Source organism: Gordionus sp. m RMFG-2023, chromosome 4, assembly GCF_954871325.1.
Source record: "Gordionus sp. m RMFG-2023 chromosome 4, tfGorSpeb1-WG-v2, whole genome shotgun sequence".
NCBI lineage: Eukaryota > Metazoa > Nematomorpha > Gordioida > Chordodea > Parachordodidae > Gordionus > Gordionus sp. m RMFG-2023.
Window position 1 is genome coordinate 12412845 of NC_088778.1, and position 16881 is coordinate 12429725.

Here is a 16881-nt window from a genome sequence, read left to right on the forward strand (position 1 = left end):
TTCTCCCCCCCCCCCCCTATTATTTTCGCTTAATATGGCTCATAAAAAGTTAGATAAAATTATAATAAGAAAAATGGGGGGAAAAAGTTCAAAATTTAAAAAAAATTATTTATCCTTCATTTTATTTTTTATTTTATCAAAAAAAATTTTTTTTGCGATTTTATTTAATGAAAATAAACAATATTTAAATTATTTAGGCAATCGTTTTGTTTACAATACTGAAATTTATTATTAGGAAAAAAGGCAATATTTTTTTGTTTTACAAAGCTTATTAAAAACGTTTTAAAAACTTATGACAGCTAGATAATATGATATTAGGCCCTCTGGGCCGCTGGCCAGAAACATTACTTTTTAAAAACTTCGGCACTAATTTCATAGACCTGCAGAGGTGCCATTTGCACGGCCCGGCCTGGATTTTTTCTCAAATTTTTTTTCGAAAAGGCCCGTCCCGTCTCAGCTTTTTTAAAATAAATTTTCAGGCCTGAATATTTTTAAAAATACATTTTCAGACCAGGCCCAGATTTTTTTAAAAATATTAGATTTATATAGCTAATAATGGCGATTTAAAATATTTGGTTTTAAAATATACGGGTCCGCCTCGGATTATTTTTAAAATAAATTTTCAGGCCCGGCCTGGGTTAATTTAAAAAAATTAAAATAGGGGCCAGTGTACTCAGGTCGGGCTGAGCCGGACCAGCAGGTCTCTGACTAATTTATTAAGACCAATAATGGGGAATTATAAAATATATGGAATTATAATTAAACGACCCGAGATAAATTTTTTTATCCCGAAGCTAACTAGCTTTTGCAGGAGCAGGACTATATAATAATTAAAAAATCCCCGGGTCTGTGCTCGGGGTTCGTGCTCATAGCAAGTATTAGCACAAATTTGGGTCGTATATTTTACGACCAAGCAAATTAACAACACTAAGTAGAATGAATAGAAATAGAATTGTTAATTTTTTCATTTGAAAGAGATAATTTTTTTTTTTTTAAAAATATTAAATCAAGGAAGGAGGGGGAGGGGTATTTTTAAGATCAAAATTATAATACATATACTTTATTTAAGATTATATATATATATTTATTGTCATTACAATATTTAATAAATATTGTATAATCAAGTTTAAGGTGTGCATAAGATCTATTTTTATGGGGATTAGGTGTGGAATAACTAAGTAGTTTTTTTCTTTACAATAGTTAAAAATGAAATGTGATAACACTATCCCCGGTCTATTTTGAACCTTGGCATATATAAATTAAGAAGAATTAAATAAAATTTCAGTTACTAGAATATTTTATTGATAAATGGTTAATTTATATAAAAATTAATCCTAATAAACAAATATATTATGCAATTTGAAATAAATATTTCATAAATTAATATTCTTTTTAGAAAAATGTTAACAACTATACGTATTACTGATTATTTTCGCTTTACAATGTTAACTATAAAGTGTGACTAAAAAAAGGCCGTTTTAATCTCTACTCTCTCACTCTTAAACATTTTAAAAAGATTAATTGATGAGTACTTAATATTTATAAATTTATCATTTGCCAATCACTAACCAAAAACAATTATAAAAGTAAAAACTATAACATTACTCATTAAACTGTCTTTATCGGATTTTGATGGCGATTCAAAATCAATTACATCTAAATTAAAAGGGATTTCCCCAATTCCAGAATATTTTTGAATCATATGATTTTGCGATCCTTATAGATATATTTTTTTTATCTTTTCTGTCTATTTAATTTAGAAATAAAATATTAGTTATATTTTGAAAAATTTTGTATGAATCTAATATTAAAAAGTAGTCTTAAACGAAGTTAGCCACAAGGACAAGCAGTAATTATGAAGCGTAAGCCAATATATATTGCATAGTTGTTGTAATACATACAGGTTAAAGCTTTAACATATATTATTTTCCCCTTAATTACTCAGAATTACTACTTAAAGTAATTTTTACTGAATTCTCAAAAGTTGCCAAGTAAAAATTTTAATTTTCTCAAAATTAAATTTCTTAGAAAATATAATATATAGCTCAGCAATTTTTACTATATATTTTTATTTTTAAGTGAAGCATGATTATTTGAGTTTTCAAATTAATCATTAATCTATGTCTTCTGGTGGTTTAAATCATGACAGGTTGGGGGTAAACATTTTCCCAAAAAAATATCTAGACAAAGGTATCAAATCCTCTCCATCTTTCCTGATGTCGAAATCTTCAATCGATTTCTGTTTTCGTAAGAATATCCCAAAATATTTTGGATAAATGTAAAAATATTTTGATGGGAAGGCAATTTTAAGCTATACAATACATTAATTTGTAATATCCATTATCGAATTAGAGTTAAACAACAAATAAATGCATTTCAGCTTAAAATTAAAGTAGAGTCAACTCCTGAGGTGACTAATGTCAACTCCTGAGGTGACTTATGTCAACTCCTGAGCCAGCATATCTAATCTGTTTGAGGCTTAGCCATTTTTTACAACTTTAGGGTAAGAATTAAATCAACATAAATTATCCTCATTTTTCGATGATATATGAATTATAAATATCTAAAAATCGATAAATTCCTATAATAAATTTTTCACGGTCTTAGAAGGTAATTATTTTGAATTCCATATCAATTATTTAATTAATATGAAATTGAATTACTCGTCCTCTAATTTTTAATTTTCAGAATATAAATATACAATTTTTTTAAAAAGACTATTATTGAAATATTCGTCCTCTATGCATAAAATTGAGCAAAACATTAACAATAAATTATTATAAGTTGATTTGGTTTGGTGCTCGGATCTGTGCTCTGGTCGATGCTCGGGTCTGTGCTCGGGTCGGTGCTCGGGTCGATGCTCGGGTCTGTGCTCGGGTTTGTGCTCGGGTCTGTGCTCGGGTCGATGCTCGGGTCTGTGCTCGGGTCGATGCTCGGGTCGATGCTCGGGTCTGTGCTCGGGTCGGTGCTCGGGTTTGTGCTCGGGTCGGTGCTCGGGTCCGTGCTCGGGTCTGTGCTCGGGTCGGTGCTCGGGTCTGTGCTCGGGTCGATGCTCGGGTCTGTGCTCGGGTCGATGCTCGGGTCGGTGCTCGGGTCGATGCTCGGGTCTGTGCTCGGGTCGATGCTCGGGTCTGTGCTCGGGTCGATGCTCGGGTCGGTGCTCGGGTCTGTGCTCGGGTCGATGCTCGGGTCTGTGCTCGGGTCGGTGCTCGGGTCTGTGCTCGGGTCGGTGCTCGGGTCTGTGCTCGGGTCGATGCTCGGGTCGGTGCTCGGGTCGATGCTCGGGTCGGTGCTCGGGTCGATGCTAGGGTCTGTGCTCGGGTCGGTGCTCGGGTCTGTGCTCGGGTCGATGCTCGGGTCGATGCTCGGGTCGGTGCTCGGGTCTGTGCTCGGGTCGATGCTCGGGTCTGTGCTCGGGTCTGTGCTCGGGTTGATGCTCGGGTCTGTGCTCTGGTCCGTGCTCGGGTCTGTGCTCGGGTCCGTGCTCGGGTCGATGCTCGGGTCGGTGCTCGGGTCGATGCTCTTGTCTGTGCTCGGGTCGATGCTCGGGTCTGTGCTCGGGTCTGTGCTTGAGTCTGTGCTCGGGTTGATGCTCGGGTCTGTGCTTGGGTCGGTGCTCGGGTCTATAGATTTGGTCGACCAGGTCGACCAATTTGGTTGCTTTGGTTTTGGTTCATTTTTTCAACCAAAAACCAGAGTCGTGGTTGTGTAAAACCAGCTAATTAACCACACTAATAGCCATCTTGTGTTTCCATCAGTAAGAAAACTAAAATGTATATTAAAAAAGACAGTTAGGACTACAAAAAATACTACCTATCAGAGCCAATATTGAGAAATTTCTTTATTCCTAAAAACTATTTTTTTCCTCGGAGATATGAGTAGTTTAGATTTTTATAAGGAAACATCCTATGAAAATACCGTAAGAAACTTTAATATCTTTTTAAATATGAGTTTAAATTAGCTTATATTTAATATAAAAAACGGGGATTTTACTTTGGTTTACGAAAAATTAATAATTATATGACATTAACGCCACATAATATATTTAATAAGATGCATGCGGTACAATATAATTGAATCAATTTTATTAATATTTTAAAATGGCTTCAAGCTTCATTAAAAAGATCAATTATTATGATATATCTAAAATAATATTATCTGGAGTTTTTTCTGTTTATCATTTTCTGATTACATATAGATCTCGACATAGAGTTAATGAACAAGGGCAAAATTTATTAAGGGGATAACGTGAATACCTATCTTCCCCATAAATTTTATTGGAAGATTTATGGCCCTCATGTGGCGGCTTTTAGTCGTATAAAATATTTCTTTATAATGATTTTGATTTACACTTTTTTTCAGAATTTTTTTATTATAACTATTATTTATTTTGAGTATATTTTAAAATTATATAGAAAAAAGTGATTAAAGACAATACGGCACAAAAATACTCTTCCTTCCCATTATATGTTTGAGTGAGGACCACAATAATGACTACAATACAGAGGCCCCCCCCAATGTTATTTACTCTTCACGTAGTTTTTTATATAAATAAGCATTACAATTTTCTGTCCTTCCCCAACAACAATGGGTCTAAAATTTTCATACTTACCCGGCATAGACAATCCGGGGTAAATATTTCCATGTCAATCTAGGCCCCACCCCCTTCTCTTCTCCCGTGGGTGTTTAAAGAATAATTTATTTAAAAAATTTAATTGCCCTTCTCTTTTGTTATCTAAATTAGCTATCCACAAAATTCGAAAATGATAAACAAGTAATTACTTACAGTCGCGTACGCAGGAATTTGGTCTGGGGGGGGGGGGGGATAATAAATTTTTTTGAGAAATATTATTGTTTTTAAAAATATCAAGCATAAATTTATTAGGACTAATAACTATTTCTAATACACAATTTTGAATTAATGTGAATTATAAAAAAATTATATGTAAAGAATCACTTAAATGACCCAAAATAGAAATTTGAATTTATTGAGCCTTTACACAAAAAGTTTCTTAGGAATAATTGTATTTTGTATGTTATATATTTACAATGTAAAATCCAATCTTCGTTGGAATTGAGCTAATTTTTCAATTATCTCACCCTTGCTTGTCGTCAAATGCCTATGAATATTCAAAAAATCCAAACCTTTCAATCTACTTTCACATGTTGTACTTCTTGGTATGTTTTTCAGAGACCTGCAGGCCCGGTTCCTGGGCCGGACAATATTATAATTTTTTTAATTCAAGGCCGGGCCCAAAATTTTTTTTAAAAAACACCCGGGCCGGACCTAAATTATTTTAAAAAAACATACAAGCCGGGCTGTATTTTTTAAAACAGCCTATATTTGAAATCGTTATTATTAGCTATAAAAATCAAAAATAAATATAATTTATTTTTAAAAAATCCAGGCCAGGCCTGAAAATTTTATTTTAAAAAAAGCCGGGCCGAGCCTGTAAATTTTAAAAAAAGCCGAGCGGCCTAAAAAAATTTTTAAAAATAGCGTAAAAAATCTTTAAAAAAAATCCGGGCCGTGCCTTGCAAATGGTACTTCTGCAGGCCTCTGTTATTCTTCTTAAAAAAGAGAGTGTTCTCTCATTAGTTATGGGAAGAGTTTATAAACTCTTTTAATACATTGAGAATTTAATCTAAAATGTGTTTGAAATAATGCAGAGCATCCATAGCATTTTTTGGGACTATATCAACTATAGTTAATCTTATAAACATAGTTATTCAGCTAGTAAGGCATCATAAGATACTTTAACATCTTCATAATAAAAATCTAACAAATATTTTTTTTTCTATCACCATCTGAAAAAGGTTGGGAAGGCTTTTGTGGAAGTAATATTTGCAGATGTAAATGCTACATGATATATTGAAAATTCATTTATTTGAGTTATAAATGTATCTGCATCTAAGATAAACTCTTCTACTGATCTTATATTAATGTTTTAACGATGAGCTTGCCTTGCTGTCGAGGGAGACAAATATTAAACACGTATAGCTCTGCTTTTGACTCAACAATAAAATATAAAATATGAAATTCTTCATCAACATTAGCCCTAATTTCCTTGAGTTCTGATAAAATGCTATTCTCATCTTCTTAATCAAATCATTATCATGTTTTTGAAAAGTAATACTTAAAATAGTTGTATAATTAAATAATACATTCTAATGAGAAATAAAATTTGGAATAAGCATTGAATCCAATAATTTTCTTGCTTCTGAGGAAATATTTCTTTCAGGCCATTGTAATATTTCAGTAATAGCAAATAATTGGCTCTTCTAACTCCTTAATAGCTGTTAGTGCTTGATGGAAGAGGCTCTATCTCGTTGGACAAGGTTGCAATTTCTTTTTCCCTGTTGGACCAGAAGTTTCAGAAATAATTATTATTGACTAGAAATTTGAAAATGGTAGATAAATATTACGCCACTAAAAATTTGAAAATAATAAGTAAATATTACGCCGGAAAACTTGAAATCGAAATTAATTGTTAAAATAACTTATGAATGTGATAATAAATGTAATATAATATATAATTAATATGAGATACGAATAAATATTAACAAATATAAATTAATATAAACAATAATATTTTTGAAAAATATATCCGGCATCTGCTTTTTTTGGCTTTGGGGGGGGGGGGGGATTTGTCCCCCTGCCCCCCCCCCCCGATGCGTACGCCTATGACTTATATTTTTGTCCAACAAAATCTCTTATTTTATAATAATTTTGTATGAAAGGGCGCAACTTTTAAAATTAAATTTTTATTATTTTTTTTATTAACACTAAAATATTTAACATTTTATGCTTTATATATACATTTTAAATTTACATTTTTACATATTAAAATATAACAAGTTTTTTAAAAGGTTATATAAAAAAATTAATTTCGACAAGGTCTTCCTTACATTTTATAAAAAGTGTAAGAAAGAATTCGAAAAGGTCATTTAATTTAAAAAGAAAAATGTAAAAGTTTTAATATTCAAAATTTATATATTAACATTTCCCTCTTTTTTTAATTGTCTTCTTACCTCAGTTTCTTATTTTCACTTCCAGTCATTTGTTTCTCAATTGCTCCATTAGTCACTTGTTCGTATACCTTGAGATTGTTTGTTTGACCATCTGATTATCGTTTGAATCGTTTATTGAATATCTTTTGTGAAACATCGTTGTTTGAACATTGCTTGTCGATTTGCTGTTTGTATTGATTGTTACATTTTGAAGTTGATGAATTATATAAAAAAAAAGGAAGATTAAATATTAAAATATATATAACATCAAACCTTTTTTGTATTTAGAAGTACGGGTAACTTTATTTTGAAATAGAATTCATTGAATAATAATTGGTGAATAATTTTTAAAATCATTTTGTTTCGTATATATATCTTTTTTCTTTTAATATTCAAATAACATTTTTTTTAACCAAAAAAATTTGAATAACGAAAGAAATTAATAATTTTAACATATACTAACAATTCCCTATCATATAATAATAATAATAACTAATTATAATAATAAAAATATAAAAAAAAGGAATTAATTTATTAAAAAAATGAATAAACACCACAATAATAACTAATTATAATATTCAAAAAAGTAATTACATAACAATATAAAAAAATTAATAAAAAAAGGAATTAATTATTTAAAAAAATGAATAAATACAACACCATCTCCCTTAAAAACCCACTTGTGTGAAAGATTTAGGCTGGTCAATATTCTCCCTTACCGATAGCAGGGCATTGTTGTCGGAGGTTAACGCCGCCATTGGACAGTAATGTAACTTGTGGGTGCCTCCGCAAGACCAACACTCCATTCGACTTCTCCTGACCCAATCTTGATCTGTTCTGGTCTCATATCTTGGTCTTTTCGTTACTTCTTGCAATAACTCTATATCTTTGTTGTGCCTCCAACCGGGCAGCTTCTATCCATTTCTTCGACTCTAAGGATCCGTCAACCTCTCGTATTTATATTTTAATAATTTTATTTCCTACTCTGACGAAGGAAGCCATCTAAAACAAATTACTATATAATTTAATTAAAAAAAAAAAATCTAATGATCTCCTATAATCTCTCATATTCTCGTAATTATTTTATTCCTCTATAAATTATGATTCTCATAACTATGTCCTTCATCAATTTATCATCCTTAGAATTATGATTCTCATTATTATGTCTATCATCAATTCCATATCGTCAGAAATTATGATTCTCATAATTATGTCTATCATCAATTTCCATCTCATTATATATATATTTTCCTTAATCCTAAAACATTCTATCTATAATTATCTCCAATATCATTGCTCTAAGTATCTAGGTCTTACTTGTTTGATATGTCTAGACCAAGTTCCCTTTTGTCCTTCAATTTCTACCGTAACTCCTTTTCTTCCTAAATTTCTCTTTACTATTCCCTTCCCCCATTTAATTGGACCATCAAACATAAGAATCCAAACTAAGCCTCCAACCTTAAATTTCTCCTCATATGTATTATCTTTTTGTTTTATTTATTTTTTCAAAAAATCTAATTCCGTTCTTGTTTTTCTACTTAAAAATATCTCCTCGGGTGACTTCTCTTTGACTGTCTTAGTGTTATTGTAAGCTAATAACAATAACCACCATTTTCCTTCTCCATATTTTTCTTTCTTAAGCCAGCTTTTTACAATGGAAACCATTCTCTCGGCCTGTCCATTACTTCTCGGGTAATGTGGTGGCGATAATAAATGCTTAATATTCCACCTTTCACAAAATTGGTCAAACAATCTACCTTTAAACGCTGGTCCTCCATCCGAAACTAAAGTTTCCATTACTCCAAACTTACCTACAAAATCCTTTATTCTCGTCAAGGCTACTCTTGTCGTTAAACCTGACACCTGTTGAGAATCTATCCATTTCGATCCAGCATCTACCATGATAAAATATTTTCTTTTTTCATATTCTAAAAAATCTACATGTATTCTTTTCCCTGGAATCTCTGTTTCTGTCCATTTATCTGTTTTATTATTTGCTGGTACATTTGCCCACATGTTACAGGTATCACAACTTCTAGCTAAACTTACTATTTCCCTATTCATTTGGGGCCACCAAATATATTCCCGTGCTATATTTTTCATCCTTTCTATACCTTGGTGTCCTGTATGTATCGTTGCTAAAATATCTTTTCTTAACTTCCATGGAATTACTACACGATATCCTCTCATCAGACAATTGCCTTCAATATTTAATTCATTCTTAACTCTTTTGAATGCTTTGTCCTAATTTTTCCATTCTATGTCTCCTTTCAAACATGCTTTAATTCTCATTAATTCTTCATCTTGTTTAGATACATTATCTACCAGTTCCAAAGTTATCGGTTTCTCTCTAGTATCTACTTTCAAAGATCTTATAATATTATTAACTTCCTCTTCTGCTAAACATATTTCTACATTATTGGTTTTGGACTCACTTTCTTCCTCTTCTGTTTCTTTTATGAATAATCTTGATAAAATATCTGGTAAACAATTTAATTTACCTTCTCTATATCTAATTTCAAAATCAAAATTACCTACCAATAACAACCATTTTTGTAACCTGGGCGAAATCATTAACTCTTTATTATCTTTTCTAAATAGTCCTACCAACGGTTTGTGATCAGTATATAACAAAAACTTTCGGCCCAATAAATACTCTCTACATTTAATTAGACCAAACTTTACTGCTAACGCTTCCTTTTCTATAGTCGAATAATTTTTTTCTGCCTTATTTAACTGTCTTGACAAAAATAAAATAGGCTTCTCTATATTATCAATCATCTGTAACAATACTCCTCCTATACCTTCATTGGACGCATCAACTGCTAATATAATATCTAAATTCTCATTAAAACAATTTAATATAGGTTTCTCTACCATCTTTATTTTCAATCTTTCGAAACTTTTCTCCTGTGCTTCTCCCCATTCAAACTTTTTATTTCTCTTTAATAAACATACAAGGTGTGGCAATTTCTGCAAAATTTTGAACAAACCGATGATAATAATTCGTAGCTCCTAAAAACGCCTGTACTTCCGTTTTATTAATCGGGGCTCTCATATTCATTATCTTATCTATATTCTTTGCAATTGGCGTAATTTCATTACCCTTAATAATATGTCCTAAATACTTAATTTCTTTTACTCCAAAAACACTCTTATTCATATTGGCTCTTAAACCATTTTCCAATATTATATCTAACACTTTAACCAATCTAGTATTGTGCTCTTCTTCTGTTTTACCCGATATCAGAACATCATCTAAATAATACATTACTCCTTTTATTCCCTGAAATAACGCCGTCATAGTCCTTTGAAAAATTGGCGCCGAAACTTTTAAACCAAATGGTAGCCTACAAAACGCAAATAAACCTCTATGTGTTGTTATCGTTAACATTTTACTTGTATTCTCATTAACTTTAATCTGTAAATACGCATTAGAGAAATCTATCTTCGAGAAAAAAATCGCTCCTTTCAAATTCGCCAACAGTTGTTCTATTCTCGGTAAAGGATACTTTACCGTTATAATCCAAGGATTTAGTGAAATCCTATAATCTATGCATAGCCTTAGACTATTATCAGGTTTTCTTACTGGCACTAACGGTGTTGCCCATTCGCTATGTACTATCGGTTTTATTATACCTTCTTTTAACCATTTATTTAATTCTGTATTAATCTCTTCTATCCAAGAAAATGGCAATCTTCTTTCTGCACAAAATTTAGCCTGGTAATTCTCTAATAATTTTATATCTATTTCCACATTTTTTAATGTACCCAACTCTTCTTTAAAAACCTCCAAATGTTGATCTAAAATGATACTTATTTCATTGCTGTTTTTATTTTCGACCATCTCTTCCTGTTCTGCTGCTTTACCTCTCTGTCTGTTGATTTCGATTGGTGTTACCTCAATAGAATTTATATCTTTTGACATCTTATTCTCTTTGACTCTATATTTACAAAAATGGTGTTCGATTTTTAAGATCGAGAACTAATTCTTGTTTATCCTCTATAATAGGTAACTTAAATCTATCGAAATCACTCCTTATTATTTCACTATTATCAATAAATTCTGTTGTTCGATTTCTAAGTTTATCGAGAACTAATTCTTGTTTATCTTCTATACTAGGTAATTTAATTTTCTCAAAATTACTCCTTATTATTTCACTACCTTATTATTTCACTATTATCAATAAATTCTGTTGTTCGATTTCTAAGTTTATCGAGAACTAATTCTTGTTTATCTTCTATACTAGGTAATTTAATTTTCTCGAAATCACTCCTTATTATTTCACTATTTTCATCATTACCTACAGGGATAGTTTCGAAAAAATTCCACCAATTATAAACTGGACCTAACGTTCTTATATCACACCAACCTAAAATTGGTTCAATCTTCAACGTAGTTATCCACAAATTTATACTTTTATTAACTCCTGGTAACCTTACCCTATAATACCCTAAAATTTTTACCACTCTACCATCCAATTGTTTGGCTCTTATCTTTTTTGTAACAAATTCTTTCTCTGGCCAAAATCTCATAAAATCCTTAATACTTATCAAACTAATTTCTGCTCCTGTATCTAGTAAATATTTCAAAATCTCTACTTTTTATTTTTATATCACTTCTATTAATATCGCTTGAATTATAATTATCAACGTTAAAATACTTTTTATTATCACAAAATTTATCGTTCATTTTACAATAATTATTCTTATTTGCACTAACACTATCAACCTTATCCAAATTATCATTATTAAAATTAAAATACTTATTTTTACTACAATTATTAACATTAAAAAAATAATTATAATTATCAAATCTATCATTAAAATTAAAATGCTTATTCTTACCTGAACTAAAATTAGAAAAACTATTAATACCAAATTTATTATTAAAATTAAAATATTTATTCTTATTTGCTACTAAATTATCAACATTAAAAAAATTATTATTATTACAAAATTCATTATTAAAATATTTCTTTCTTAGTCATTTGTTACATTTATCTTGAGTGTGTCCATCCTGGCCACAAATATTACATCTCACAATCATATTGTTTAATCTACATCCTATAGCTAAATGGTCATTCCTGCCACATCTCGCGCATTTCAAATCCTTTGTTAAATCACAATCACGCGACATATGGCCTGGCTGACCACAGCTATAGCAACTAATTCGTCTGAAATTCTCTGTACTTCTAGAAATGTTTATGTTTCTCTCCTTATTTTCCTCATTTAATATATTTTTTATCTTATCTAATTCCTTATTTTCTATTTTGATGTACGATGTATTTCTACCTAAAATTAAACCTAATAAAAATGCTAAAACTATTACCGAAAATATTATTACCATTATATTTTCCAACAATAAATTCCTTAAAATAATTTGACTTAGATACATTACAAAGAATTCAAAATAATTTTAATCACAAATAACTTAATGCTGCGGCCAAAATTATACAACAATGTAATTAATATTATATGATTAAAAAAAAGCATAAAACGGCATTAAAAATAAAAGAAAAGAAAATATATATATATATTTTTTTTTTACCTTAAATACGCTGATATATAAAAAAATTGACTTTTAATCACAATTTATTTCTTATAAATTTAATTGTATAGTCTATTTATTAGACTGAATATCTGCGGTCCCTGAGTATGTTTCCTTCGGACCAGTGTTAGATTTTGAAGTTGATTATTATATAATAAAAAAGGAAGATTAAATATTAAAATATATATAACATCAAACCTTTTTTGTGTTTAGAAGTACGGGTAACTTTATTTTGAAATAGAATTAATTGAATAATAATTGGTGAATAATTTTTAAAATGATTTTGTTTCGTATATATATCTTTTTTCTTTTAATATTCAAATGACATTTTTTTTAACCAAAAAAATTTGAATAACGAAAGAAATTAATAATTTTAACATATACTAACAATGCCCAACTAAAATTATCATATAATAATAATAATAATAACTAATTATAATATTCAAATATATAAAAAAAGGAATTCATTATTTAAAAAAATGAATAAACACCATAATAATAACTAATTCAAAAAAGTAATTACATAACAATATTAAAAAAATTAATAAAAAAAAGGAATTAATTATTTAAAAAAATGAATAAATACAACACTGATCATCCCATTTCTCTTTCAAAAATTATATATATATTTTTTTTACAAAATTTTTTATTTATTTATAACAATCATTTTCTATGTCGTAAGTCATATTCTCGCATTTGAACTTGACTTTGAATTTTGAACTTGACTTTGAATTTTCGAATTTACCTTGAACTTGTTCACTTCTTCCCCCTCTAAAAATTTTTTTTAGTATTATCTTTTGCTATATTCTTTGCTCTTTTCTTTATTTGATCTAAATGTCTCCTAATAATATGATGTCCATTGTCTATTTTGTACGTTAAGTTTCTTTCTTTTTGTATCACTGTTCCTTTGTCCCAAATATTTTATTTAAACGTTTTGTACCAAATTTTTTCTCCTACGTCTATTTCTCTATTATCCGATATTTTCCTCTTTAATATATTTTTGTTTTCTTCCATTGGTTTCATTAAATCCCATTTAGTCCTCATTGTTCTTGAAAACATCAACTTGCTAGGTATCATATTTGTTGTATCATTAGGCGTATTTCTATAATTGAACAAAAAATTTTCCAACACAATGTCCACATCTATTTACTTGTTGTTTTCCATATTTCTTTTTATGCTCATTTTCATCGTTCTTACAATGCGTTCACATTGCCCATTCAATTGTTGATGATGCGGTGCTGTGAGTATGTGATTGATTCCATGATATTCACAAAACTTTTTAAATAAATAGCTAGTAAAATTAGTAACATTATCAGTCACTATTTTGTATGGTATTCCAAATAAACTAACGATTCTCATAAATTCGTTTATCGTAGATTCAGTCGTTACGTTCTTCATGCATGTTATTATTGGAAATTTGCTATATGCGTTAACTAATACCATAAAATTTTTATTTTCAAATTGTGCAAAATCTATGTGTACTCATTCAAAAATCTTAGTAGCTTTCTCCAATGGGTTTTGTATGTTGTGTGGGTTATCTGTGTATTTATTGCATGAATCACAATTTTTCACCTCTTGATCTATCTCAGTATTTATACCAGGTCACCACAAGTAATCTCTTGCTAACAATTTTGTTTTACCTGCTCCTAGATGTCCCTTGTGTAATTCATGTAAGATCTCCTTTCTCATGTTCACCGGTATTATTATTCTGTTTTCCTTAAAAAGACAATCTTTCATCAAGCTTAATTCCATCTCCATATTTTTGTACGTTTTATTTTTTATCGGGTTGTTACTCCTAATATTATCAATTATTTCCATTAATTCTTCATCCTTATTTGTTTCTTTAACTATTCTATTGAAGTTTATTGGGATGTCCCATAAATTGTAATCAAATTTTTCACCTTCTATATTCTTTATCACACTTTCGGTATTTGTTAATGGTAATCTTGATAAACAATCTGGCACTAAATTCTGTTTCCCAGGTCTATGTATTATTGTGTAATCATAAGCTCCCATTGCTAAATTCCACTTTTGTAATCGCATTGATATCGAAGTATTTTCTTTGAATGTTTTTGAAAACATATATATTAGCGGTTTGTGATCTGTTATTATCGTAAATTTTGTCCAATCAAATATTCTTAAAATTTTTTCACAGCATATATTATAGATAGAGCTTCTCTTTCAATATTTGTATATTTGTTTTAGCTTTCAATAAAGTTCTTGACGCAAATGCTATAGGTTTTTCTTTACCATCGCCTTCAATGTGAAATAATACTGCACCTAATCCTTTTTTCGAAGCGTCAGTAGCAATTCCCTATAGGCAATTCAGGATTGTAAAAATTTAGAGTTGGCGGACTACTAATCAACGTTTTCAAATCATCAAAACTTTTCTTATGTACAACTTCCCATATCCACTTCTCTTTGTTAACAATTTTGTATAACGGGTCTGCTAAGTCTGCAAAGTTACACAAATATTTTCTGTAATAACTGGCCATGCCTAAAAATGTTGCTAACTCCTCTTTTGTTGTTGGTTTTGGCATGTTTGTAATGGCTTTATTTTATCTTCATTCGGATGTATGCCTTTTTCGTCTATATCGTGTCCCAGAAATCTTATCTCCTTCTTCATAAACACACTTTTGTTGAAGTTTGGTGTAAGTCCATATTTTGTTATTTTGTCTAAGACTTTTTTATGTTGTTTAGATGTACTGTATCATTATCATCAGTTATCAATAAATCATCTATGTAAAATATGACATCTTTCATATCTCCAAAAATTTTATCTATGGTATATTGGAAAATTGCTGATGACGTTTTTAATCCAAAAGGTAGTCTCGTAAATCTATAATAACCTTTGTGCGTTGAATTGTAAGTAAATCTCTAGATTCTTTATGTAATGGTATTTGAAGAAACGCGTTTTTGAAGTCAATTTTTGTAAAATTTTTTCCTTTCGATAATTTTGAAATTAAATCATTAATACGTGGTATCGGATATTTAAAGTCCTCTCAGGGTTTATCGTATTTTTAAAATAAGCACATAGTCTTAGTGATCCATCACTTTTATAAACTGGAGTGAGTGGACTTGCCCATAGTACTTCATCTACTGGTTCTATTATCTTATCATCAATCCATTTTTCTAATTCTTTTGTTATTAAATCAAGTCTTTTATATGGAACGCGTCTTGGTGGTATAATTTTTGGTTTTGCATCTTGTTTCAAATGTAATTTAACATCACTACGATATATAGGTTTTTTTGTTAATTTTTGAGTTGCATTCTTTTATCAATTTTTCTATCATATCATTATTACTTTCCTCGATTAGATTCACAAATTTATTAAGTATGTTTCTGAAAAACTTTTATCCACGTCCTTCCCAGAAGTGCAATCTTGTCACTTTGGACTACATGCGCATTTAAGTTTTGAGTTTCGTCTTCATATCTCGCTTTTATATGAACAATTCCTAATACCTCTATTCTTTTCCCATCATAGCCAGTGAGTTCCATATCCGATTTATTTAAGATTTTAATTCCTATCTTTCTTGCAATATTAATCGGCAATATTGAAAGCCTCGACCCGGTGTTGATCTGCATGACTATCGGTATCTCATTGTATATCGTAACTTTGTAAGCATCATTTGCCTTATCATCATCTTCCATATTATTCACATCAACGTTAAATAAACTGTGTTCCTTTTTATCATTATTATCCTTTTTTATTTCTTCTATATCGACGGTATTTATATTATTCGAATATCTGGATTGATTATTATTATTGTCTCTCTATTTGTTGTTGTATGACTGATTATTGTTTTGATTATTATTGTATCTTGGTATGTATCTTGATTCGTTTTGATGTCTATAATATCTATAATTATTTTCATTATATTTATAATTATCATCATTATTATATCTATAGTAATTGTAGTTGTTATTATAATTATTTTTATTGTTAAATCTTGTAAAATTATTATACGGTCTTGGCCCATTATACCCCCTATCATTATCGTAAACTCTAGGATTATAATTGTTTCGATATCTTGGTTCATAATTATTTAAATGTCTCGAATTAAAATAGTTTTGATATCGTGGATTGAAATTTTTTAGAAAACACGGATTAAAATTATTCCCTTGATAATTGTTTCTTTGATAATTATCGTATCTAGGCTTCCATTGATTTCTCTATACGTTATTCGTTTGCACATCTATCCCTTTATTGCGATCATCGTACTTAATCATCCTTCTATCCGTATCCGTTTGATTATCTTTCTTCATTTCTATTTGTTTTATTTCCGTTGTGTCTCCTTCTATTTTTTGGTTATCAATTT

The 16881-nt window shown here is 29.8% G+C and overlaps 1 protein-coding gene across 1 annotated transcript; it reads right to left on the bottom strand.

The window, feature by feature from the left end:
* Positions 1–3304: 3304 nt before the first annotated feature.
* LOC135928636 (protein TsetseEP-like) lies at positions 3305–7817 on the bottom strand. The gene is made up of 3 exons (XM_065465090.1): positions 7688–7817; positions 7052–7123; positions 3305–3660 (listed from the first exon to the last, which is right to left on the bottom strand). The coding sequence occupies exons 1-3, from the start codon at positions 7815–7817 to the stop codon at positions 3305–3307; spliced, it is 558 nt and encodes a 185-aa protein (XP_065321162.1).
* Between the last annotated feature and the right edge of the window lie 9064 nt (positions 7818–16881).

Bases quoted from the DNA above. Each gene is read 5' to 3' on its own strand.
- LOC135928636 (XM_065465090.1), bottom strand. From the start codon at position 7,817: ATGGAGTGTTGGTCTTGCGGAGGCACCCACAAGTTACATTACTGTCCA. The intron at 7,124-7,687 runs GTTTTTAAGGGA...AACGATAATCAG, and splicing joins TAAATCTTTCACACAAGTGG to ATGGTCAAACAAACAATCTC. The intron at 3,661-7,051 runs GTGAAAATAAGA...CCAAAACCAAAG, and splicing joins TGAGAAACAAATGACTGGAA to CAACCAAATTGGTCGACCTG.